The following is a 26,687-nucleotide window of genomic DNA, read 5'->3' as shown; positions in this document are numbered from 1 at the left end:
GAGTTACGACTGAGGGGTGCAATGGGGAAGGGCCGGGCCGCATGTGCAGGTGATGCAGTTCACAGTACGTTTTAACACTTTTTTTTTTTTAACCATCCTGTTTGCTGTGCACAAATGCTGACCTCCAAATGGCGACTTTGTGTTGTAGGAAGATGATGAATTCGCAGAATTATCACTGAATTATCTTTGCAGATGAATTATTTACAGCAGCTGTGTATTTACTGCAAGGACTCTCCGCTGACACTAGAAAGCCATTTAGTTTCGGTAAAATATTAACGCTCTCTAAATGTCTGCATCACCACTGATGAATCATCCAGTATCGCGCCTTTGCCCTGCGATATGAAGATTATGTGCATGATGTAATTTCTCTGGTGGAATCACAGGCAAACATGGACGCTCATAAACAAGAGCATTGTTATGTCAAGTGGCGCAAAAGGGGGAGAAAGGTTACGGCTCAATGAATGAGAAACGGACAAAGAAAGATAGAGACGAAAATATTAATTATCTGCAAGGGCGTATGAAAACATTTTAATAAAACATTGGGATACCAGAGGATGGGAAAACATCACTAAGTGTAGGTCAAAGACATCACCTGAGAGCAATAAAAGATAAAAAGAACAACTTTCCACATTCATTCTATGAGACTACCGCTTGTCTCATTCCGCACAACTGCTCAGTCGAGAACAAAAAGTGTAGTTGGAAGTTTAATTTTGATACTGATTATTATACATTCTTTCTGCTACAGTACATACTTGTTTCACATACATTAGTATATTGACAAAAAGCATGTTTGGCAAGGACTTTTGGCGGACATTTGCATACTTTTTTCTCTTTGCTATTGTGCTATAAATATATAACAATAAAAAATAAAAGAGCAGGTATGGCAGTACGGCATCTTTTTGTGCTGCATGATAAGGTACCTTTTTAACCCTGCTGCACACACAAATTGACTTTGTGCTGCAAATATGTTGAAACTTGTAAACCAGGACTGCATGTACACTGCTATGTTTGAGATGTGTAGTACTGTATTTGTTCTTCCTTTTGTTTTCCAACTATTGTTTGGGTAATATCCAGCTATGCTGGCCTTAAAATACAAATAATAATTTAAAAAAAAGTGCAACATGGCACTGATGGCACAATGAAAGGCTACAGGTGCACAGATCATCACACAGTGGTACATTAATGTGATGACTGTATTCATGTGTTTTTTCCAGGTGTGATGCCAGAGCGTCAGTTTAGTGGCACTCAGTTTGTTTGCAGTGTGGTCGCTTCCCATGTGAGCCACCAGCCCTCCACCAGTTTCAGCTTTGTCTGGATCGCACCACCTCCTGGCACTGGCTGCGTCAACTTCTTGTAAGTCACTTTTTTGTGTACTGTACTGTTTTGGTGTGTGTGTGTGTGTTTTCAATGGCTGAGCGAGGTTTGGCAAATGAATACACAGGTTTGTTCAGACATGCGTACAGTACACAAACCAAGACAGGCAGACTGTACTATTCATCGCAGCAGTGTGGCCTTTCTTTGACCCAGCAGCTGTGGGAATACTTTATGAGCTGACAGTTCTTTCCTCAGTTGGAGCACAGACGGGATGCTAAAGAGGCTATACAGTCAGTTGGAGGGCACTGGACTAAAAAGCACCTCTAATAATGATGTATATAGTAGGTTTGCCAACTCCCTGTATTTTGGACTAAATTGTTAGTTCCGTTCCGTACGGGACCTCAAAAGTCCCATAAAATAATTCTCAATTCTTACACGAAATTCAGCAAACGGCAAAGTGACAAGGAAGTTGCTCGTAGCCAATAAAATGAGTCGCTGGGTGTGACGTTATGTGGAGATCTCGCAAGGTAAGAGAGGCAACTAGAGAGAGAGAGAGAAAGAGAGAGAGAGGCACTTCCTGGTTTCGTCACAGCTTCATGTCGCTTACACTCTAAACGCCGATCTTAATATGTCGGCTGCGAACGTATCAGTGGGAGCAATACAAGATGTATTCTCATACTATTTATGAACAAATACTGTGAGAATTTAGCTTGCTGGCAAGTTTCGCAATCAGCGCTTAACACAGCAAACCACACTCTCCAGGTCCTAGATCAGCTAAAACGGCAATGTCACAAAGCACCTGTCAGCCAATCACAGGCATCAGGCATCGTCACGTGCATTTGTTGTAGCGGTTTATACTGCGGAAGTGGCTAGAAAATAATAATAATAATAATAATAATAATAATAATAATAATAATAATAATAATAATAATAATAATAATAATAATAATAATATTATGTAGTGTTGCCCGGTCGGTTAGGAAGAGAGAATGGATAAACCTGTAAGAAAGAAAAGACTGTGCTGTTACAACATGGAAAAAGTAAATTTGGTGAGTCACACTCTCCTCTTTTGCATTTTTTTTTTTACCTGTTTTTTTTTTTTTTTTTTTTTTTTAAAGGGGCTGTCTGCTGGATTCACTCAGGAAAATGCACCTTTTAAATACAGGATGTACACACTAACTTTCTCTCAGTCTACACATCTGTGTTTTTGTTAATCTTTTGTGGTAATTTCGTCCTAAATCCCCACCGCCCCAGCCTGTATTTTGCCATTTTTGTTTGTTTTGTAAACAGCGGGACGATTCTGTGAAATGACAGTGTTTACAACTCTCCAGCCAATCGCAGAGCGGGGGTTGGCGTGTCGCAAACATGTCAGCTGCGTGACGTCACTCCCGCGGCAATTTGAAAGCACGCATGGATTTTTTTTTCTTCTTCTTCTTTTTTTTTTCTTCTTTTTTTTTCTTCACTCACTCATTCACACACATAAGCTTCTGTGCAGTACAGTTAATCCGCTAATATCAGTTTTATGCTTAACATAATGCCTGTTCACAATTACAGATAAAGTGCAATTTGCAGTCATATGTATTTATAACATTTATGCATCACTGATTAAATTTAAAACATGTAATAAATTGGCTAATAGGAAAGTAGTACACGTGTCAGATGGGTGGGTTTGCATGGTGGAGTTGGTGGCAAAAGGTGGAGTAGTCAATTGCTTTTGTTACTACCACAAAGAAAAAACAAAAAAAACAAAAAATACAAAGTATCCATCCTGGACTGGTAGCCAGCCAATCGCAGCAAAATACAAAGCATTAAAGAAAAAAATAAATAAATAAATAAAAATAAAATATAATAATAATAATAATAATAATAATAATAATAATAATAATAATAATAATAATAATAATAATAATAATAATAATAATAATAATAATAATTAATACTGAATGAAAATATTGCGATTGTGAATGAAATATTATCTTTCACCTTTGGTGCACATGCAGTCTTCTCTCATGGTAAACACATGTGTACTGTATTCCATTCAGTAGGCCTTTCAAGCCACTTGTCTTTTGATAGTCAGAGGGATTTAACTGCTAGTGCTGGAAAAAGTGTGGAATGAAAAGATTAGGACCAGACAAGTACTTCGTCCAAAGTGCATTCTATCAAATAACAAAGATGTACTTGCTCAGATGAGAGAAATTCCGTACAAAGAAAAATTCAAAAATGTCACTTGAGCCTGTTTGAGCCTTCATAAACTATGGCGCAATAAATCCCTGATTTGTTTTTCTTTTGTCTTTCCTCAGCAGTTGTCCTCTTGAAAGAAAGAAAAACAAGCCAATTGCAAATCAGTGTTTCACAAAAAACTCAACAGAATGAAGCATTTTGGCATTAATAGAAAAAAAGCCCAAATGAATGCAGACTCTCTGACAGAGACTTTTATGGTCAGACTGACAAAAAAACAAAAAAAACAACAAAAAAAATTCCACGAGGGAAATTGGTGAAGCGGAGCTTCTATTTAAACAATATTTACAAAGCCAAACAGATTTACTGGATTTCTCTGTCTGCCAGCAAACACATTTACTATTGAGCACGTCAGCTTATGAGGATGATGCATTTCCAAGTATTTTTGTGTTGGTGTGTATTGTTTGCTCCGTGTCAGTATATATGACAACGCAGCGGCGTGTCACTGCTGATGACAGAGGGCCACGACTGTGTGACGGCAGGGGCCCCCTGCAGTTGACCTTATCAAAGTCAGCCTGTCACACTCTAACCCAGTGTTTCTCAACCCCCGTCCTCGGGGCACACAATCCTGCCTGTTTTTCCATGTCTCCCGATTCAAACGCAGGTGAGGATCGTTATCAGGCTTCTCCAGAGCTTGCTGATGAGCTGTCATTGGAATCACCTGCATTGAGAATAGGGAGAAAAGGATAGTGTGCCCCGAGGACCAGGGTTGAGAAACACTGCACCAACACACACCCAAGTTCCAGTTCATAACGTCCATCTTTCTCCCACTATGACGTGTCCCTGGTGTGCATTGATGCGACTCTTGGGAGGAAATCAACAGGCGACCTTGGCGACCGCGTCGTAATTTCCAATTCTGAAATGACAAATTTTCAGGTTTGTTTGATCTACGAATGTGGCAACCTGGTCACAAGACACCTCTCTCAGACTTTATGACCATTTTAATCAAACTTGAATTTGATTTGTCAATGTGTAGAATCCTGAAAGTTTCTATGGCCGTATAGGCGCTGTATTTTTTTTGTTTTTTTTTTAAAGGAGGCATACAAATGGTGAATTTTTGTAATTTGTTCTTGAAACACACAACTATCCATCCATCCATCCATTTTCTTGACCGCTTATTGCTCACAAGGGTCACGGGGGCTGCTGGCGCCTATCTCAGCTGGCTCTGGGCAGTAGGCGGGGACACCCTGGACTGGTTGCCAACCAATCGCAGGGCACACAGAGACGAACAACCATCCACACTCACAAGCACACCTAGGGACAATTCGGAGTGCCCGATTAACCTGCCATGCATGTCTTTGGAATGTGGGAGGAGACCGGAGTACCCGGAGAAGACCCACGTGGCACGGGGAGAACATGCAAACTCCACCCAGGAAGGCCCGAACCGGAGTCCTCAGAACTCCGTCCAGGAGAAATGAAATGATGAGGAATACATTTATAAATAATGAGCCATGTTGTACTTAATGTTGTAAACTTAAATTGTTAAAAAAAAATGGAATTTGCGTTACAATTTTTTTTAATTAATTATATATATATATATATATATAAAATTGTTTGACATTGAAAAATTGATGTGCACAAAAATAATGAGGAATTCATTCATTAAAAAATGAGAAAATGAATCACACATTCTCAACCACTATTAATCATCATAACTGCAAACAAATCTTACGTTAAAGTCACATTTACAAGCAAAGTAAATGCAAATGAAAATGAGATGCGCAAAATAATCACTCAAAAATTATTTGAAAAAAATCAATGATACAATCATTTACATTTTAATAAGTTTTCATATATAGCTACTGTGAATAAAAAGTTACACCAAATATTGAAGAATAAATTAATTTTAAAATATGTTGGGAATTTTAATACATTTATTGATTATTTGTATTTTAGAATTTTCCTTTCATTACAAAAAAATTGTTGAAAAAAAATGACGTGAGAGATAGAGGAAAATCAGATCACCAATATATTTAACGGGGAAAAATGTTGTAGCCACTATATAATATTGTGTGATATAAAAACATAGTAACAGCATCATTCAGTTTAATGTAAAGAATTTTATATTTTACAGTCATAATTAATTCATTGCAACAACACCTTTTGATGTTCACGACGTCCGGGTGACACAAACTAAGCAGTTTCACAACTTCCGTAAGCAACTCATTAAACTAAAGTAATATTTGTCAACAAAGCAGAGGACAAAGAATATATGCCAATGAGTATTGTTATGCTGGGGTCAAATGCGTGTTTCCATGGTGATAAATAAAAGGTAATTCAAGGGTTCGTTTAAGTTTATTGCGTCAGTGAGAAGCAAGGAGATTTGTACGTCTGTTCAGACACAGAATGTGAAAAGCCTTGTCGAGTGCACACCTGGGATGAGAATGAGCTCAAATTGTTTAAAAAAAAAAAAAAAGTCCTCTGGATGTAACACAAATTACACTTGATCATGTCCTGCCCTTGCCTGTAGCGCTTGGGTTGTGATTGAGTGTCCACGCAAGCGTCCGTGAGTCTTTGAATTAAAGCCACAGACACCCAGCGTCCTTCAAAAGGCCAAAGCCGGTCTGTCACTGCATTAAAATGTGGCTGCCGAGCAATTTTATGGCCGATATTGTGGGAAGGTTGGTGGCAACACATCACTGTGAGGAGCATGATGGAGTGCATGGACGTGGACATCCAGAAGAACTCATTTTCTACGGGGCTGTAAATTATCTACGGAAGGCCTTGGAGGAGAGGGGGAAGATGAACAAGGTGTTCGCATACACAAAGATCACTACACAACTCACACTACTGGAACTCAAACTACTTTTACAAGTCAAATGTATATATCACCTGATTTTTAAGACAGATGCCAGCATTATAGTTTTGCTTGAGTTTAAAGCTTGGACAATAAGAAGTTGTAATCAATGTGTCTGTCCATGGCAGCACAAGAAAGCACAGCTGTGATCCATATTTGATCCTTTGTGCTCAGATGTGACAGCCCACACCTCTTTATATTGTGGCGAATGCTTGGCTGAACACCACAAAGGTGAAAATGGTTCATAGTTTCTTCTGTTGAATGTTGCGACATCTGCTGTGTCTCCTCCTGTCTGTGCCGCTTTATTCTGCTTCACTTGCAGCCCGCAGGCAATCACCACTGTGTCTCAATGTATACATGTGTGTCAGTATAAAATCTCATAATCTGACATTATAGCATCTTAATCCACCATCCAATGATCAATTCTTTGGCTAGAATTCATTTGGCCTTTCATTAAAGAATTTAATGTAACAATCTCCTCTATCTGTTGCGCCCATGAACACACGGCCAGATTGATAATAGAGTCTCATGTCATTCAGGGGTCAGAGTTCAGGCCTCAAACTGACATATGACCTATTGCACACTTAATTGCTGCTGGTGATAGCCCGGTTATTGATTTCGTATGCATTCAAATCAATAACCTAGTCCATATTAACAGGAAATCAGTGGTTAGGGAGCTCCCCTCTTCATTAAAGCTCCTGGCTTGTCGTCACGTAACAAATCCACTGAAAACAATTTGATGGTTAAAAGAATCACATTAAAGATGCAGAAAATCGGATCTTCTGTTTTTTGAATCTCTCATATAATCAGCACCTACTATAGATGTCACATAGTTATGAAATTAAATTAAACGTTTAGGCTTCATCTTCCAATTTTCCTACAGGAAATACATTCATTGAATCCATTTTAGGGTCAAAGTGTCACATATCAATCCTGTGATCTGTACAAAATTGTCTTTACAATAAGCAATATTTCAAAACATACTAATAAGGATGGGCGAGTAGCGATACCGGATATCATTATCGGAGACTGTGTGAAGTATGCCGATGTCTTGCTCGATATACAGCACTGATGTTTTTACATCACATTAGGGAAATTCAGTTTTATATGACCTCGGGGAATTTCTATTTCCCAAAGGTGCTGATCCATGACCCCAGTAATTGTACATAAACATCCGAGACACACGCACATAGATCCACGCATATGACATCTCCGTGCTGTGATCAATACTGTTGCAAACCTCATCCACACTGCACCAACATCACACAATCTCGCCAGGGGGTCGCCTCCCCACCTGCTGGGAACTATGAATTCCAGATGAAATAGAGCATGGAGATGGGGAATAAGAACCCCACTTCATTTTAAATGCAACAAAGTGACACACGGGATGACGAGTCGGCTCCAGCTGAATTTTGTGTGAAATGATCCATTGTGGGATGCGTGCTGCCGCAAAATGTTGCCCTATTCGGAGTGACAAGATCAATAGCAGATGTGACATGTTTCTGTTGACACTGCGGAGAGGCACTTCTTTTCCCCACTTGTCCAAATCTAATTTTCAAGCAAATTGTGAGGCTGAGGAGGAACCCTTCTTGGAAACATATTTGTAATATTTACTTGCACCTTTCCCCAATCCTGATTATTACTCAGACGGGAAAGTTGGTGGTGCTTATTGCGGCCTCGTTGGAGCTGCGACTCTCTATGACCTATGTTAACAAGCAAGTAATGGGCCAAATAGCTCCCAAAGCTTTTCCTCTGTTGAGCTCCATTACATTTACAGTAGAGTAGATGGGCTCCTGGAGCCTTCACAATTAATTTAGTTGCATCGGGACGGGAGGAGAGGCCAAATTCGGCTCCACTGTGCCCACTGCACCTTCTCAAGGATTTCTCCAAATATCGTGGTAGTGATGAAATTACAGGAAACCCACTGCAATTTTCAAGTGACTGAACTCTTATTTCCTGAATATTAATAAGAACATGAAGTTGAAATGCCAAACACACGGAAATATTCTCAACAAAATATGGGGTGTCCTAAAATATATTTGAAATATGAATATCTGAGTAAAAGTGTCAAAGGTAAGAGAAATTTAAAAGGTTTAATGTTGATAATTATAAGATTCATTAATCACAGCAACATTATTCAAACATGTAGTCATAACCAGTTTCCCCAAGTTACTGATTTACTTGAAAGTAGCTGCTATGTACTGCGATTTTGTCTTCAGAAAACATGAAGCTTTAAAGGCAAACTACTGCCAGCCCTTGTGAAAACATTGTAGCCTACTCTAAATAAGACTGCATTCTGAAATAAACAAACTATTTGAGCAATCTCTGCCTCCTTGTTATGTGATATTGTGCTCCAGAAGTGACGTCACAACTCTATTAACACTTTTTCCTACTACACAGTTTAGCAAGCCTGGTTTGTTGAAAAAAATTGATTGGTAGGAAATGGAAATGTGTCAGGTGGTACCGTGGTTAGCATCAAGGGTGCAGATTAATTTTAAACTGCCTTCTAAAAGTATTCTGCCGACTGGTACGAGTCTACCAGGCACTCAGTGCTAGCAGATAGCTGCTAACCACTAGCGATAACATTGACAACTGCCACTACAATTATACAACTGATGATAGCATCATTAATTAGCATTTTTTTTTTCAAGGTGACTAGAGCTTTTGGACATGACTTTGGGATGGTGTTGTGTTGATGTTGGTGGCATCATTACAGTTGTGTTCATCAGTTTATATACCCTAAGGGGCATATTCACTAAAGGTTTGCGTCGTCTTTGCACGGCGCTAACCGGTAAAAATGGATCAATCTGGGAGCGCCTAATTCACTAAATACGCGCAGATGGGGAAATCCTTCACGAAGTGTTCTGCCAACCATATTGCGCCCCGGTGCGCCATTGTTATTTGTGCGTATGTATATTAGGTCATTTGCATACATATGATGCAAAATATGCCCACCCCAATGCAAATGAGACTCATTGATTTGCGCTAATAGCCACACGTGACGCAAATAACGTTTATGGAAAGGATGTATAAACCTTCCGCAACCTCGATCCCGGGATCATGACGGCAGTGCATGGAGACGCATGTTGCACGTCTCTCTCTGGCTGATCAGAGAGAGAGAGAGAGAGAGAGAGAGAGGAAGAGAGGGAGAGGTACATTTTCTATGTTGGTTTAGGACACATAACGTAACCCGAGCTGATCGGCAATGGCGGGGAGGCATTTTACGATCATTTTTATATCCCAATGCATACTGTACGCCCGCGCCAACCTCTGAAAATATATTTTCAAAAAACGATCGCACCAATAATTTGTACTTTATGATTAAATGACGTCGTTGTCGTCCTCTCTGCTCTGTACAGCTTAATGGCGCTCTAAACGCTTACCCTGGCTTTCTGATAATGTCATCTTTCTTGCAACTGTTACTATATAACAACCATTTTCTTGGCGCAAATCCATTGCCATGTGTGGTAAATCAGGTGCAAATTTGCTCCAAGCTGTCAGTTTTGTGGGCGTGTTTGTGCCGGTATATGATTAGAGCAATATCCTTAGTGAATAGGTGGGTCACTGGTTGCAGACTGCGGGTGCAGTTGAGGTGCAATATTTCGTGCTATTACCGGACGCAGCACATTCTTAGTGAATATACACCTAAGTTTTGACTGCTCGGGTTTAGTTCACCCCATTACATTAGGGTTAATTTTTACACACCTAATTATGAATGAGAATTACAGAAAGACTTTGAAATTATGTCAATTTTTTGGGCACATAAATGTTTATTTCAAAGTAGGGCATTACATAAATGTAATATTGACTTTAGACTAACAACTGCTGTCAATTTTGGACTTTGAACGTCACGAGTTTTGATTGGACTTGGATTAAATCATAAATTAAACGGTACAACTCCAATACAGTAGCCCACTGTCTATTTGGATCGAAGCCCGTACTATCTGTGTTGTGCTCCATATAATTCCACTCCCTTGTTTTGTTTTGGTGCCATAACCACAGCTGGTCCCCAGCATGAGAGATAAATAAATCAACCAGTTAGGGTGTATTATTTTGCTAGAGTTAGTCCAAATGCACTTAATTCTTGTTTTAATCAACATAGCTAACAGCTTTGGGAATATGATTGTGATAATGAACAATAGTCAAGTAGAATTGTGATGAATGGAGGGAGGATTAGGGAATTTGCATGCATGGTCTGTATGTTCTTGTGCAATGTTTACCTGCATGTGCGTCTTGAGAATAATCTGGCTGTCATCGGCACATCAAATGGCTAGCGTGTGCGCACATATATGCGGGTGTGCGCGTGTGCGTGTGTGTGTATAGCTGACAAAGTGGGTCCTGTGGGATGCTTATGGCCGACAGCAACATGTAATCTAACATGGAAGACATGCTTCGTAATTACCCACTACAGGCGCTTTTGGGAGCTCTTTGAGCGACAGGCTGTCCATCTGCATACATGTTAAAGCTCATATATGCCTTGGAGTCTGTGTGTGCGTATGTGTGTCAGTTAATTCCCAGATTTTATATATGCTATACATATTTGACATTTTTCTATCTAATCTAAATCCCAAACATTCTCTCTCATGCTCCTTTGTTATCCTTTCCCCCTTGCATATTCCGTGTTTTCTCTTTACCCGTCTCCCTTTTCATCTCTGACAATCTCCTTTCGTCTAATGAGAGAGGGAGAAGATGACACTTATTTTCACAAGATGAATGATGCCCCCGTTTAAGGATGAAAAGGAAACATTTAGGCCCCTAATTGCTTTTTTCTCCCCAGCAAAAGTCCAATTAACATTTAAATGTTCAATACATGTGTGTGTGAAATGAGGGACACACACACCCCCGCACGCAACACAGGGGCCCGCTGGACTCTGATAGCAGGGCAGATGCCAGTGTCACACTGAAACAATCACACACATTTGTCAACTAAATGTTCTCCTTTTTAGTAACGCTTTAATGAAACACATGACATTAATTCCGTATCACACTCCAATTAATATCAATTTAATAAATATGTCAGGTGATGGTTTTAAACTAACCAGTGTTGGTTTTGTATGTCGGCAAAGTAGCACAAGTATTTTGGCAAGCAAAGATTATCATTAGCTTCTGACAATTAAGTCGGGGTATTTGTGTTGGCCGATATACACAGTTTAGTATGGCGCAGAAGTGGGTAATTAATTTTCTGATGGGGCCATATATATACATATATATATTTTTTAAATGATTGCTACTTATATGACTGAACTCATGCTTTTTAATAATTTTTTTATTGTGCCAAGCCAAACCTGATCCTAGCAGACTCTCTGACTATGAGAACACCATTGCCATCTACTGTAGTGGATGCGCAATTACACTTTATTCTCGAAAATAAAGGATAGTGTTATGGTTCGTGGAGTATGGATGGACCCAAAGGCAGAGAAACCAGGCAGGGAGAAAGGCAGGAAGAAGAATAACTTTATTGACTGAATAAAGGACTGGACTGAATGTGGACAGACTGGTCAAGACATGGACAGACTTGGCAGGACTGACTTGGCAGAACGTGGACAGACTTGGTGTCACGTGGAGACACTTGGCTAGACGTGGAGACACTTGAGGTGACATGGAGACACTTGAGTTGACGTGGAGACACTTGAGGTGACATGGAGACACTTGAGTTGACGTGGAGACACTTGAGTAAATGTGGAAACTTGAGTAGACGTGGAGACACATTAGTAGACGTGGAGACACTTGAGTAGATGTGGAGACATTTTAGTCGACGTGGAGACACTTGAGTTGACGTGGAGACACTTGAGTAGACGTGGAAACTTGAGTAGACGTGGAGACACTTGAGTAGACGTGGAGACACTTGAGTAGACATGGAGACGTGAGTAGACGTGGAGACACTTGAGTAGATGTGGAGACTTGAGTAGAGGTGGAGACTTGAGTAGACGTGGAGACACTTGAGTAAACGTGGAAACTTGAGTAGACGTGTAGACACTTGAGTAGACGTGGAGACACTTGAGTAGACATGGAGACGTGAGTAGACGTGGAGACACTTGAGTAGATGTGGAGACTTGAGTAGAGGTGGAGACTTGAGTAGACGTGGAGACACTTGAGTAAACGTGGAAACTTGAGTAGACGTGGAGACACTTGAGTAGACGTGGAGACACTTGAGTAGACGTGGAGACACTTGAGTTGACATGGAGACACTTGAGTAAACGTGGAGACTTGAGTTGACGTGGAAACTTGAGTAGACGTGGAGACAGATGAGTAGACGTGGAAACACTTGAGTAGACGTGGAGACACTTGAGTAGACGTGGAGACACTTGAGTTGACATGGAGACACTTGAGTAAACGTGGAGACTTGAGTAGACGTGGAAACTTGAGTAGACGTGGAGACAGATGAGTAGACGTGGAAACACTTGAGTAGACGTGGAGACACTTGAGTAGACATGGAGACGTGAGTAGACGTGGAGACACTTGAGTAGATGTGGAGACTTGAGTAGAGGTGGAGACTTGAGTAGACGTGGAAACTTGAGTAGACGTGGAAACACATGAGTAGACGTGGAGACACTTGAGTAGACGTGGAGACACTTGAGTAGACGTGGAGACTTGAGTAGAGGTGGAAACTTGAGTAGACGTGGAGACGTGAGTAGACGTGGACGAGAGAATACTTGAGAGAACACTTGGCGTGGACGAGAGAACACTTCACCTGACGTTGAGAAACTACTAACACAACAAAGCACCCTTAACTGGACAAGACAAGACAGGACACGACAATGCCCCCACGACGCATGAACAAACACCACTCACTAAATACAACACCAATGAGACACTAACAAGACACACCTGGGAAACATAGCAGGCAGAGGGCACTAATTAGCAACACATACGGGGAGGGGCGACACACACAGGTGGACGAGGTTAACTATGACGAGACTAGGGGAGACAAAACCGGACAAAAGCCAACATAAACACCCAAAACTAAATCAAAACCCAATCCCCCCAAAACTGAAACATGACACATAGGGCATAAAAATTAAGCGTAACTAAAGAATAGCTATTAGCCCATCCCTAAACCTAACCCTGTTTCTACAATGCTTCCAACAAGCTTTCGTGCTTTCATATTTAGCGAACCTCTGGTAAAAATAAATATTTAAGAGGCTCGTTCCTACATTGCAACCTACTGTTGGAAATGCATCATCTTTTATTCATAGATACCAAACTCAAATTAGTTCTTAACCAATTCTGAAATATGACTATAATTAAGTATGTTTCCCCCACCTGGCTCTGCTCCGGCACAAGAGCTATTACTAAGTAATGAGGGCTGTATTCATTATTCATCAGTGAAGACAAACGTAGCCATAAAAGGTTTGCGTGCTGGGCCAGGTGAACATGTTGCAAAATTCCTTACAGAACATAAGAGGCTGCTGAAATACGAGCATTAACTAAATTTAGCAGGATATCAATGATTCCTGACTGTTTTTTCGCTTCGTAACCACAAGTGGGAACTTTTTCTATTCTGCCTGCGTGATGTATGCCAAAAAAGAATGTTGCAGCCAAAACCATGAAACAGCTGCCACTGGAGGTTGCATTAAAGGATGGCTATAATAATAGTTATTATTTAAGATATATAATTACGAGACTAAAATGCTTTCTTGATGTCTGATGGACAACTGAGTCAAATTTGAACTTTTTCACTGACAAAAAAAGAAATAGTGCTAATTTATAGTAGTAAAATAATATTATCTCTGGCACAAGCAAGACTTTTACAAAAGTTTGCAAAATTGCCTGTTTAGTTTCTGCAAGTAAAGACATCAATTCACCCATTCACTGACTCCACCGTGAAGAATATTGCAGAACTGGATTTTATTTAACTTTTGAGAGAGTTGACAGTAGTCACTGATGAATTTTTAAGTAGTAACCCTATTAAAACAGCAATGGGCTTGTAACACATTGCAAAAGTCAGTGGTACTACTTTTTGTTTTAGTCTAGGGTGAGGCATTCCATTTTGATAGTATTACACTCATTATTACATTACATATGTATTTTTCCTTTCTTCCGTAGCTTACGTTTCTGTTTAATTCACTTCTTTGTTCACGATCTGACTGTCCTGGAATTTTTTTTTTAAGATGCAGCTCTTGCAATCCTTGAGCATGTCAATTATTTAATATGTACAAGATAACATTATGTTACACAACATTACACTGTGTATGAGTTCATGTGTTTACAGTAGAACATAGCAGCTGACAAGTAAATAGTATAAACATTTTCTGTTTGTTTTGGTACAATGAATGAAAAATGAAAAATAATTCCTAAAGACAGGATGCGGCGTCAAAGTAGACCAATAGACCAGGATAAACTCTTCAATGACTTGTAAATGTTAATGAGTTTTGCTGTTTGTAGCTACAGTGCACTAGGACTTACAGTATGTATGTAAAAAGATCTTTACATCTTATTATAAATAATGCACTTAATGTCTGGGGATTCATTTTGTATTCCATACATGCAAAATATGTAGTGTACAGTTAGCTTTCTCTCTCATGCAACAATTCAACAATGTGGTGCTGGAAATTTGACACCAGAAAATGTTTTATCTTCTGCACTTTTTTTCAATTGAAGTACCACAGGTACATTGCAATTACTTAATCATTAAAGACAACATTACAATGTCACAGCTTGTATTTTTTATTTATTTATTTTTAATAGTTGCACAGAAAAAAATTGACTAGACTTTTGGGGAAATTATGCTTGATGACTACATAAACATAATAGGTGACCACAAAATTAAACCATTTTAGTTTAACCCAATTCATTCCTGCCATTTCTTCCCTTCCAATCCCTTAGAGCGACTGCCACACACCGAGGACAGATCCTCTTCAAGGATGCTCTGGCCCAGCAGCTCTGTGAACAGGGAGGTGAGTACGCACACACACAATCATGCACACGCACGTGCACGCGATTCTCGGACGGTACATTTTAAAGTGGAGTGATTTGATTCGGTTCAATTCAAGTGATGGATGTTAATAACTTCCATCCATCCATCCATTTTCTTGACCGCTTATTCCTCACAAGGGTTGCGGGGGCTGCTGGCGCCTATCTCAGCTGGCTCTGGGCAGTAGGCGGGGGACACCCTGGACTGGTTGCCAACCAATCGCAGGGCACACAGAGACGAACAACCATCCACACTCACACGCACACCTAGGGACAATTCGGAGCGCCCAATTAACCTGCCATGCATGTCTTTGGAATGTGGGAGGAGACCGGAGTACCCGGAGAAGACCCACGCGGGCACGGGGAGAACATGCAAACTCCACCCAGGAAGGTCCGAGCCTGGACTCGAACCGGAGACCTCAGAACTGGGAAGCGGACGTGCTAACCACTTGTTAATAACTTAATACCTATAATTTTCATTCTGTAGACTAATTAAAAAATAAAGATTATTTACTTTCAATATATGCCAAAACAAAACATAAAGGTATACTGATTTTCTTTAGCCAATGTAATTATATGTACATAGGTATAATGCTTCAAGGGGATCGAGCTCAAAAGCTCAAGTCCCGTGTAAATGTTTAAATAATGAGTGCATTTTCTTTCACTGTCATCCTTGAATCTTGTGCGAACAGGTCTCCCAGCCGTAACATTTCTCTCATGAGCACATATTGTTAAAGGATATAAGGATTCCACTTCTTCATTCCAGTGGCACAACATCACAGCTGTAGCTCAAGATACTTAGAGGCCCTATATTTCCAGCTTAATTTCAGCTTATGCTCAAGTCAGCTTTTTAACCCGCTCCCTTGTTCTCTCTTGCTGTCAGATTTATACTTTATGGCAGATACTACTTGTATCCACTTTCGGTGACAGCCTTAAGTAGCAATTGACAGACAGCGCAGTCCAATTCTGCATGCTGAGTGAGTATAATCGCTTGTTTACAGGAATGAAGCCCCTCGCTTACGTGCAGTCTCCTCCTCAGTTTAAATTGGACTTTCAAATAATTTGAGAGGTGTAGACATTTCACTCTTAATGTCTTTTTCTGTGCAGGTTGGGGTGGTAAATGAAAGAATATTGTATACAGTAGTGTCTAAATGACATGCCTACTGAAGCACTTCATCTTATGTGTGTTAGTTAACTCCTTGCCCAAGAGATTTATCACCTCACCATCTAATCACCAATTAGAAATAGCAACATTTTGAATCTGTCCAAATATGTCTGGGAAAAATCTATCTCAAAAGCCACATCAGTTTTTGACTTCAAAACAATATCATATTTGATGCCAGGTTTTAACAGTAAAAACACAAATGATGCATTGAGAAGAGTGGATCAGCTTCTGAGTTTTTTGAGATATGAGCCATTGTGCGGATATTTTTTTGCTTTGGCTTGCGAGCAAAAACTTGACACACGAGCGTTCAACTCAACTCAACTCAAGTTTATTTATATAGCACTTTCAAACAGCCTCAGCTGTCACAAAGCGCTTTACAGAAACACAAAACAACAACAACAACAACAACAAAAACTCAATTCACTTCACAAAAAGTGGCGTTTCTAACATCTTAAATTGAAAAAAGTGTTTCATTTGAAAATAATTGCTGCAAACACTGACCTACTTAATACAGTAAATATTACCCATTAAAAATATTTACCAATACATGTATGTGATAATATACTACTAAAAAATTATAACCTCATCCCCATCACAATAACCGACTAAATAACTAACTAAATAAATAAATACCAGTTCCATATAATACTACCTATTTTTTAATTAAATAAAAAATTGACAAAAAAAACCTATTTATTTATGTATTTATTTTATTTTAATCAAGCCTGGCCACCACAGAAAGATACCAGTTATCTATCCATCCATCAATCTATGCATCCATCCATCCATCCATCCATCCATCCATCCATCCATCCATCCACCATCCATCCATCCATCCGTCCGTCCGTCCGTCCGTCCGTCCGTCCGTCCATCCATCCAGCCAGCCAGCCATTTTCTTAACCGCTTATTCCTCACAAGGGTCAGAGGGGTGCTGGAGCCTATCCCAGCTGGCTTTGGGCAGTAGGCGGGGTACACCCTGAACTGGTTGCCAGCCAATCGCAGGGTGTACCAGTTATTGCAAATATAAAAGATCTCATGATGAACAAAGGACTAGTTTTACACTTTCATGGCAGTTGAGAATGGTAAAATGTTACTTAAAACATCACCTGCAGAGTTTTATGCTAATGTATTATTATGGCGATAGGTTGAATTTGCATAATATCCTATTGATAACACGAGTTTTGACACGAGTTTTGAATGAATTGGAAGTCAACCAAGATCATAGTCGTGGATTACATCTGACTTTGGAAGTTACTCTGTATCTAAAGCGAACATCCATCACTTTAGTGCCAAGGCCTGCAGCATCCCACTAATGAAAAGCAGAGTGGACAGGCAGGGTACAAAGATTTAAACCTCGAGGTCTGTAAATGTTCTAAGTGGCAGCAGAGCAACAAGCAGTGATGTATACAGGGTGATCTGTAATAAACAAATATAAGTGTGACACTGGTAAAAAGGTGGATGGGGGCATGAAGAAGGAATGCGGAGCTGGAAATGACCGCTAACACTGATGACAGCTTTTCTCAAGAGGAACGATGACAAAGTATACATGCGTACAATTCGGAGAGTGTGCTAGCATTTCAGTGATGACCTCTCACTTCTTGATAGGATCATATTTTCAACCACTTCGACAGTGGGTGTCCTGACAGTGTGAGCTGCTTAAAGCCAGAAGTTACTTGAAATATCAAGATTAGCATTCAAAGTGGAATAATAATTAAAAAAAAAAAAAAAAAAAAGTACAAGGCCAGCACGAGCATCTTCATACGCTTAAGACTGACGCTTTGAAGAGCCGCAGAAACGAAAGCTATCTAAAGGGCTATGATCCGTGCAAGTGGAAAGAAAAGTTGCAGGGAGCCAAGCCTGCCTTGAGAGGTAATTAGCCAGGGTGACAACTTAAAGAACACATATTCAGATTAGTCAGGTGAAAAGTTGTAGAGAAAGCAAAGAGGTATCAAAGAGTTCCAAAACAGTACCGACATAAAGAGCGGTGTTTGTTTGTGTGTAAAATAATGCTGTTTATTAAGCCGGTAGTTCTCAACCCCAATCCTCGAGTACCCCTATCCAGCTTGTTTTTCATGTCTCCCTAAACCAACACAGCTGAGGATAGTTGCCAGACTTCATGCAGAGCTTGCTGATTGTTTGAAATACCTGTGTAGGCTAACTCATTTTAAAATGGGTCAATTTGACCAGGGCTCTATTAAATGTTCCAAATGCATTCCAACAAACATTTAACATTTAATTACAAATATGTCAGTGAAACACATTAATTGAGAAGTTTGGTCGCAAAAAAACTACTATTTTTTTGCGACCAAACTTCTCAATATTTGTAATTTACAATGTTACGATGGGTCAGTTTGACCCAGGCTATGTTTAATGTTCCAAAAGCATTCCGATAAAAGGTAATTGAAAATGTCAACGTGTACAATTTTATTTGTCCGTTGATGGGACTTTTCAAAGCAAAACAAAACAAAAAACAACTAATTATTATACGACAGGTCAATTTGACCCAGAATGTTTTATATTCCAAAACCAACGCAAGAAACATTGTTTTAGCTTATTAGCAACCATTGTCATTGCACATACGTCAAAATTAACCAATTGTAATCGTCTGTTGATGTGAATTTTGGGTAATTTTGACCCAGTTTATACTCAATGTTCCTTGCAAATATCTCAAAACGTTTTTTATTCTTTTTTGTCTGTTGGTGCCAAGTTTAATAGTGCAAAGCTCACATTTGTTTGTTAACTTGCTTGTTAACTAAAAATCTTGTTCAGTTCAAATCTTTAGTGAAGCACACATGGTCATCTTGCTTAAAACCACTTGTGTTTATTTATGTCTTACGGTAAGATTGTCAGTTTTTGTTTCCCTTTGTAGTTTATTTATATAATCTAAATGTTTTGCTCTCAAGGCCGAATTTTAATGTACAGTCAACTGAGTCGCTGTTCACAGGTTCACATATTTCACTTTTTTTCTGTGGAGCTGATCCTCAATTATTCAACTCAACTAAAACATTCTCAGTTTTGTGTACTCAGAAACACTCTTTAAATGCCAAAATATGGCACAAAGGAGCCTTGGCTAATCGAAAACTTGTACTTTGGGTCTTGGTAGTATTTTGAAAAGATTTTCTGTAGCAGATATGCATAGAAATATTATGAGCATATTAGAGTAGTTCAGTAGGATATTTGAAGAAATATTGTATTAAAAAGTAGGGATGTAACGATAATGGCAATATTGTGATATTGCAATATTAAAACTGCCACAATATATCATTGTCGTCATGTCACGATATTAAATGCATCACATCTGTTATAAAAAAAAAAAAGTCAGGTTGATTTCCATTTGTGCAATTCTAGCACCCTCTGGTGGCTAGTTTTTTTTAAAGTGCAGTTTAATTTTCACAAGGCATGTTTTGCCCCTTCTTTGTTTAAAATCCACACTAATGGTCAGATGAAGGGGCACGTAATATGCTTGTGAACCGAGTCAATATGTGGAGGAACTCAGTGTGTGCTTGCATTAAGTGCCGATTGTAGGTTGTTTTGCATTGTTTTTTGCATTGTTGTAATGTACAAAAGCACAATATTGTGTGTTTTTTTAGTATGAGCTCTTTTTTTTTTTTTTTTTACAATATTGTGATTTTTTTTTTTTTTTTTTTTGCATCGCCAACCTCCCCACAATGTTGTGATAATCATCGTATTGTGACCTTCATATCGTGCTAATATCGTATTGTGATGTTTGGATATCGTTTACATCCCTATATTAAAAAGCAGGAAGCTAGCTGAAAGAAGTCCACCCCCACTGATTTCATACTAAGTAATCCAGATGAGAGAAGTCTATGTCAGGGGACATGGAGGACTGTGGTGTAGTCTGAAGGTTCGAGCGGTTGTGCCTGCAGAGCCAGCAGGCCGTCCATCAGCTCTACCTCCTGACAACCGGCCCAGCAGTCCCGGCGTTCTGCCCAGCGTTGTTGGGTCCTCATTTCCAGTAGGGAAATAAATCTGCACTTTATGAGCCCGGACCAGTACACTGCAACCCAGATGGATTATCACGGGGACTTATAACTCATAGAGGTCACTGCTCCCAGAGGGATGCTTGATCACGGTGCAAAAGAGAAGTGATGGAGGGCCTCGTCTCTCGCGTCACCTCACTCATACCCGCCCTGCGTGTTCACCTTCAGAAGAGCTGAAGTGATCCTTGTCCGTTATTTGTCGCTGAAATCCTTCAAAATGAGTATTCAAACTTTCTCAGCTCAAGACCAAAATGCAAACTTGTTTCCTCCTGGGAACTTGGACAATCTGAAATGCCTTTCCTTAATTTAAGACGTTCACCCCCTTCAATACCCAAGCACAAATAGTCCTATATCCTGCACCAACACTCAAAAAGTAAAAAAAAGCCAATTTAAAGGCCTAATGTGACAAAATAATAATTAAAAAAATGAGCAAGACAGCGCAAACCCAGATAAAGAACCAATGCTGCAGACACTTTAATTATCCTGAGGGAAATTCACAAAACAGTCCTGGCAACAATGAGATTCAAACTCACGCCACTGAAGAGACTGGAGCCTTAATCCAACAGCCACCCTACCGGTATGCAGTTGCTAACATGTGAAGAAATCCAAATGCATTGCTGGAGGACAATCTTTGTTTCCACCTGAAAATTAGGATAGAACTGGAAAATATTATCATCTTCTCGTGGCTTCTGCACCTCCACTCACATGTGTGATTACTGTAATGATGCCAATTGAAACCCACTCAGAGGCCCCGCTTTTCGCAGAGTGGGGTGGAGAGGTTACAATCTGACCCTGGAGAATCATCTCATCTCAGTAATTCATCGAAGCTAAAACAACAGCATCCTGACTCCTGGGGTGAGCATAATTGTGACCGCCAGTTAGCGCGACTTCAAACGTGGCTCGCCTTGTCGAGGATGTGAGTCAGACGAAGTTAAAAAGTGGAGGGGGCGAGTAGGGCGGATGGCATTTACAGAGTGGCGAGGAAAAGCCAAGAGAGAGGGGAGATTAAAGTGTGGATTGGACTTAGAGTGGAATAGGGGGAGAAGATTCAGGACGCAAGTCATCTATCTGTGCACAGATGTCAGTATGCCAAAGCTTTTGCTCGCTACCATCATTCAACCTCAAAAATACTCATTAGCACTACTTCGCTTTTAATTCTAATGCAACATCCCCTCCCAAATTTCTATGTATTTTCCTGTTTATGTGTGCTTGTGCAAATCATCAAAAAATAAAAAATAAAAAAGCAAAAAGGATTGGGCGTGTGTGCCGCTGTGTGTGCATGCTCGATTATAAGCCCTGGCTCGGAAGATACAGGCATTAGCAGAGATGAGCTGCTAATAGAGGAGGCAGTAATTGAAGTCTTTAAGGAAGTGAGTGGGGATTAATCCCAGTGAAATGAGCTCCACTGTCTGGTCCGGAAGCGCTGAGGGTGAAGCGGCTCTGCGTGATATAGGACAGCCAAAGAGAGTTTGATGAAGCATGGAGAAAGAAAACAGTAAATGAGCCCATTTTTTTCAAGAGAGAAAGGATTTACCCCCCCAAAAAAATTCTCGGCTTCACTGCAGCCAATTGAACTAAGTAGCAAGACCAAAGGCAATTTGGAAGGGTTGTTAAAGAGAGCAGAGTATCAACCGAACATGTGCTTGACAGGACTTTCAGTGGATGGATTAGTAGGAATCTCTCTTTGCATGCTTTTGTAAACTGTTTACACAACTATTTATTCCCTTTTTATAACAGTTAAGGACGGACGTAAACAAGGCGCACCAAGAATGCACGGATTGCACATATTAGGAATCTGACGTAGATGCTTTGAGTGTGTTTAGAATTAGGAGACGTTGCAGGATTAGAAGCAGAGAACAAGTAGTGCCCGGGGATGGCTTTGATCTGCTTTTAATAGGCTTCTATGTAGAAAGTGTGTTGTCACTGTGAAGCTGAGCAGCAAACAAATGGCAGGAGCAGCACTTCCTTAACTACTCTGCATCAAATTTTAGGACCACTGGGTGATTGTGTAAATCCTTTTCTAATTGGAAATAAAAAAATAAAAAAAAATATAAAAGAGGCCTAAACCAAATATATACCAAATATACTTGCTGAGCGGTACATTGTTTGTCTCACTCATTTTGGACTCAGTTGATTATGACCAGTTTTGAATCACTGTGTCATGTAACATAGTTATTTAGCTTTAGATTCCTCATTTGCGTCTCTGCACGTGTTTTATCAGAGGGGTAAGATAATCTTGGATTGAAATATAGGGAAGATTATCCTTCTCTTCAGTCTTAAGAATGATGGATTTATATCAGAGCAGAGCAAAGAAGCTCAACTGGTTTCAAGCCTGGCATTGTTCATCGAGATCAAAATTACTGTCACACTTAAAAGTTCCCGAGAGCTTACTTTTTGGGCCCTAAATTTCAAGTATATAATGTATAGATAGAGATCTGTTATTTGCACAAATTCTTCTCAGTTTCCTCAAGAAAGACAGACTAAAGACATGGTTTACTTGACACATGTCCTGTGGTCTGATGAGACCAAGATACACTTACTTGGTTCAAAGAATGTGTGGCGATAACCAGGTGAGGAGCACAAAGACAAGTGTGTTTTACCCGCAGTCAAGCATGGTGATGAGAGTGTCATAGTGAGGCCTGCCGGCACTGGGAAGCTACAGTTCATTGAGGGAGGCTTTGACTATGTTTATATGCAGTCAGCATTTGGGTTAAGGTCAACATTCCGGATGCTGCCCTACTAAATGTCTGGTTAGACATAATTTAATGCCCGTACATGTAACTACATTAAGTAGCACAAGTCAACGATTCTTCCGCCTTGGAAATTGCAAAGTAAAGTAAATTATTTTGAATCTTATATAAACCGGTCAAATATCAATCCTGAATTCTACACACACAAACTTTTCCATCCCATTATTTACAACCGCTTCAGCTTTGAAACACAAAGGACGCATATATGCTCTGTAACTTCAAGACGTCACAAAGTGGAAACGATATATTTAAAGCTGTTTCTAAATAATCATATTTAATTCATTAAGTCTTAATATTTATAGTAGAGTGATTCTTTAGAGTGTTAGCTTGGCCCGGGCCACGGATTGCAGCTTTAGAGCACGCAGACACCTCGAGGGAGGACAGCAGTTAATTGGCAGTGAACTGTTAATCATGTCCGCCCGGCCCTTCAGGACTGAAATGAATTAACATCAGTGGCCAGGAGACCACAGCTGCGGCCGGCCAGGACATCACCAAAGTTTGTTCTGCCACCACATGATTGACGACGAGGCCCACAAAAATGTATGCACTTAGTGACTTCTTGGACACGGAGTATGTTTGCCTGCCTGCAGCATTAAGCAGCATGAAGCATTTCAAAGACGATTGTTGAGCAACTTGAAGTAGACCAGAACAATATATTAAATACATATATCTTAAATATAGTACATTATTGTATCCCGTTGTGGGAACCCTGGAGATACTATAGTTCATCGCCGTCATCTGTCTGGATTTTTGCATGTGTCACAGTTTGATTTGGATCAAGTTCAAATTTTGTTACGGTGCTTGAACAGTACATCTTTCTTCAGTTTTTTTTTTTTTTTTTTTTTTTTTAAAGTTATGACTTTTTTCCTCACTGACATTGACAATATTTCTCTTGAATTGTTAGTAGTAGTGTTGTTAAAGCCCTGGCCCAAGATAAAAGCAAATCAGCTTTGCTAAACAACTTTGTGACATACTGAATGCAGTATGATACATTACAAATGCCATGTGGTCTGATGAGACCAAATAGAATAATTTGTGATAGACGAGGCAAACCTGCAAACATTTTTAACGTGTCTTTATGAATAATCTACTTCCTTCCGAGTGCGTGAACCCCATGCATTTAATCTATACACAACCTATCAGTAATTATTTAACTAGAATGAGTATCAGCCTCTTTCATATTGATTACATGTGGACAGTGCTAACTGCAACAGTGTGTAGGCCTAGAGTGTGTGAATGGGGCAACAATGTTAACAGTTTACAGGAAGAAACATACTTTTTTATTTCTTATGTTTGGATTCTGATATTGACTCCGTTTCAGCTCCAACAGAGTCCCCACTGAGACCAAGTCTATGTGAGTCTGAATTGTTTTTTCTTGTCTTTAAAGTTGCAAACCTTCAGAGTAGTGCAAATAGTGTCTAACGTTGAGGAAATGCTATGTGTACGCATGTGTAGTGGAGGTCCACGCCAACCATGCTGTGCTGCGTGACGACTTTGATTCAAACCTGCAAGGAGAGCTTGACCCAAGCATCTGGTATGTAATTGGTCCTCTTGCAAAATTCATGTACTTTTTTGATCGTATTTGTCTTTGTTATGATTCTTTTGCAGGTCTGAGTGCACAAACTGTGAACTGGGTGAGCAGTGTGGGGTTCTGATGCATGGCAGAGCGGTCATGTTCTGTGAGCCCCTTGGAGAGCGTGAGTTGGTAAGTGATTTGTGAATGCTACTGGACAGTTTTGGACCCATTTGTTGCTGTTATTTGCATTTTATTTTATTTTTTAAATGTGTTTTTTCAGCTCAAGCCTTCCTCTGTGAAGTTTGAATGTTATCCCCGTGTTTAAGTGGGTTGCTCCCAATTCTGTGGGGACCTACCACATTCTGAAAACATGCATGTTAAATTGTCCATTGGTGTGAATGGTTACTTGTTTAAGTGCACTTTGACCCCCATCTCTCGCCCAAAGTTAGCTGGGATAGGCTCCAGATCACCCACAAATCTAAAAAAGACGTGCTATAGAATGGATGAATAGATGTTTTGGTAGTAGAATGGGAAACAAAAGGAATTTAGAAATTCATAGTGTTCATTTGACAGTGATGCTATAATGTCCTAAACCCCCGTTTCTCTATGTCCGACAGACAACTGTCCCTCTCAACACCAGCACAGCATCTGTCCTTCAGTTTGCCCTGGGTGAGTATTAAGTGCAATCGGGGGATTCCACCAAAGATATGGGGCCCCTGTAAAAAAAAAAATAAAAAAAATAAAAACTCTGGGCTTCAATATCACAAGTTGATACTAGCGTTGTTCCGATACTGTTTTTTGGCTCCCGATACCGATACCGATACCCAGCTTTGCAGTATTGGCCGATACCGATACCATACCGATACTTAAGGTATTTTTTTCCTCAACATGAAAAAGCTGTCCTGCCATTGGTTCAGAGCATTCAAGGGCCAATAGGATATCTTAGATGGGCATGCAGTGAACATGTCACATACCAGTGAATGCCGTGCACGAGCAAGACACAAGATGCTGCATCCAAAACCCTATATTAGCGTTGGAATTAATGGTATCGGCATGTTACTTGTGAGTAGTCACCGATACCGATACCACTGTTTTAATGCAGTATCGGCACCTCTGCCGATACCAGTATCGGTATCGGAACAACACTAGTTGATACTTCAATGAATTTGCTTTGGCCCCTTTCAGTCATAGGCCCTTGGCCCTTACATTGGTCTGCACACATTTTTGGTGTCAAGAAAATTTCGACAGTTAGGGTTGCTGAATCTGTAAATAGCATTGGTTTTACCTACTTGGGTCTGTTATTGCGTTATTCCATATTTATAACATATGTAATAATAATAATAATAATAATAATAATAATAATAATAATAATAATAATAATACAATCAAGATTTTGGAATATTTTGTATTTATAACAAGAAGTTTTATATCATGTGTAATATATATGTTATAAATATGTTATAATATATTTAAAACATATATAAATATGTTATGAATATGTAATATCTCATTAACTAGAGCCAATTCTCAGCAGTCCAAAATTACCCAGAAACCTTTAAAATTAAATAATTATCATCAGTTTTCTACCTCTTACTGGACCCCTGCATGCATATTCAACAAAATACTACCCAAAATCACATTTCATTTTGAAAAAGCTTGTGTGCAAATCCTTTTAACATTGTCCAAACACCGGACACACTGCGTGCGTCAGTCTTATCCAGTCTGGAACAATAAGTGCCTGTGTAGCTCCAGGAAATAGACATCTTTTGCGCTCACCTGTCACTCCGCCAGTTTGTACACAGTACGGTTCTGCTCATTTCACGCTCTCTCTGGTCCGCGTCACTTATGAATCTTTTATATGAGGCCCCCAGTAGGCCATGGTAGAGTTTTTAGAGGTGTTCTATTTTTCATGACCATTATATGCATTTGGAGGTTCTCATAGGAAGGTGCGGCTGAACACACCGTTCCCATTCTCCTCTTCCTTTCTCGAGTC

At 39.8% G+C, this 26,687-nt stretch overlaps 1 protein-coding gene across 5 annotated transcripts in view; it reads left to right on the top strand.

Moving 5' to 3' along the window:
• Positions 1-26,687, top strand: part of reln (reelin) — a 114,249-nt gene that overhangs the window by 44,514 nt on the left and 43,048 nt on the right. For all 5 annotated transcript variants that reach the window (XM_077515883.1, XM_077515881.1, XM_077515882.1 and 2 more), the window contains exons 3-8: positions 1,215-1,353; positions 15,176-15,246; positions 24,500-24,532; positions 24,634-24,712; positions 24,787-24,883; positions 25,312-25,363. In XM_077515883.1, coding sequence (XP_077372009.1) covers positions 1,215-1,353; positions 15,176-15,246; positions 24,500-24,532; positions 24,634-24,712; positions 24,787-24,883; positions 25,312-25,363 — 471 coding nt within the window. The remainder of the gene's footprint in view (positions 1-1,214; positions 1,354-15,175; positions 15,247-24,499; positions 24,533-24,633; positions 24,713-24,786; positions 24,884-25,311; positions 25,364-26,687) is intronic.

This window comes from Festucalex cinctus, chromosome 3, assembly GCF_051991245.1.
Source record: "Festucalex cinctus isolate MCC-2025b chromosome 3, RoL_Fcin_1.0, whole genome shotgun sequence".
Lineage (NCBI taxonomy): Eukaryota > Metazoa > Chordata > Actinopteri > Syngnathiformes > Syngnathidae > Festucalex > Festucalex cinctus.
This window is presented reverse-complemented; position numbering and strand designations above follow the sequence as displayed.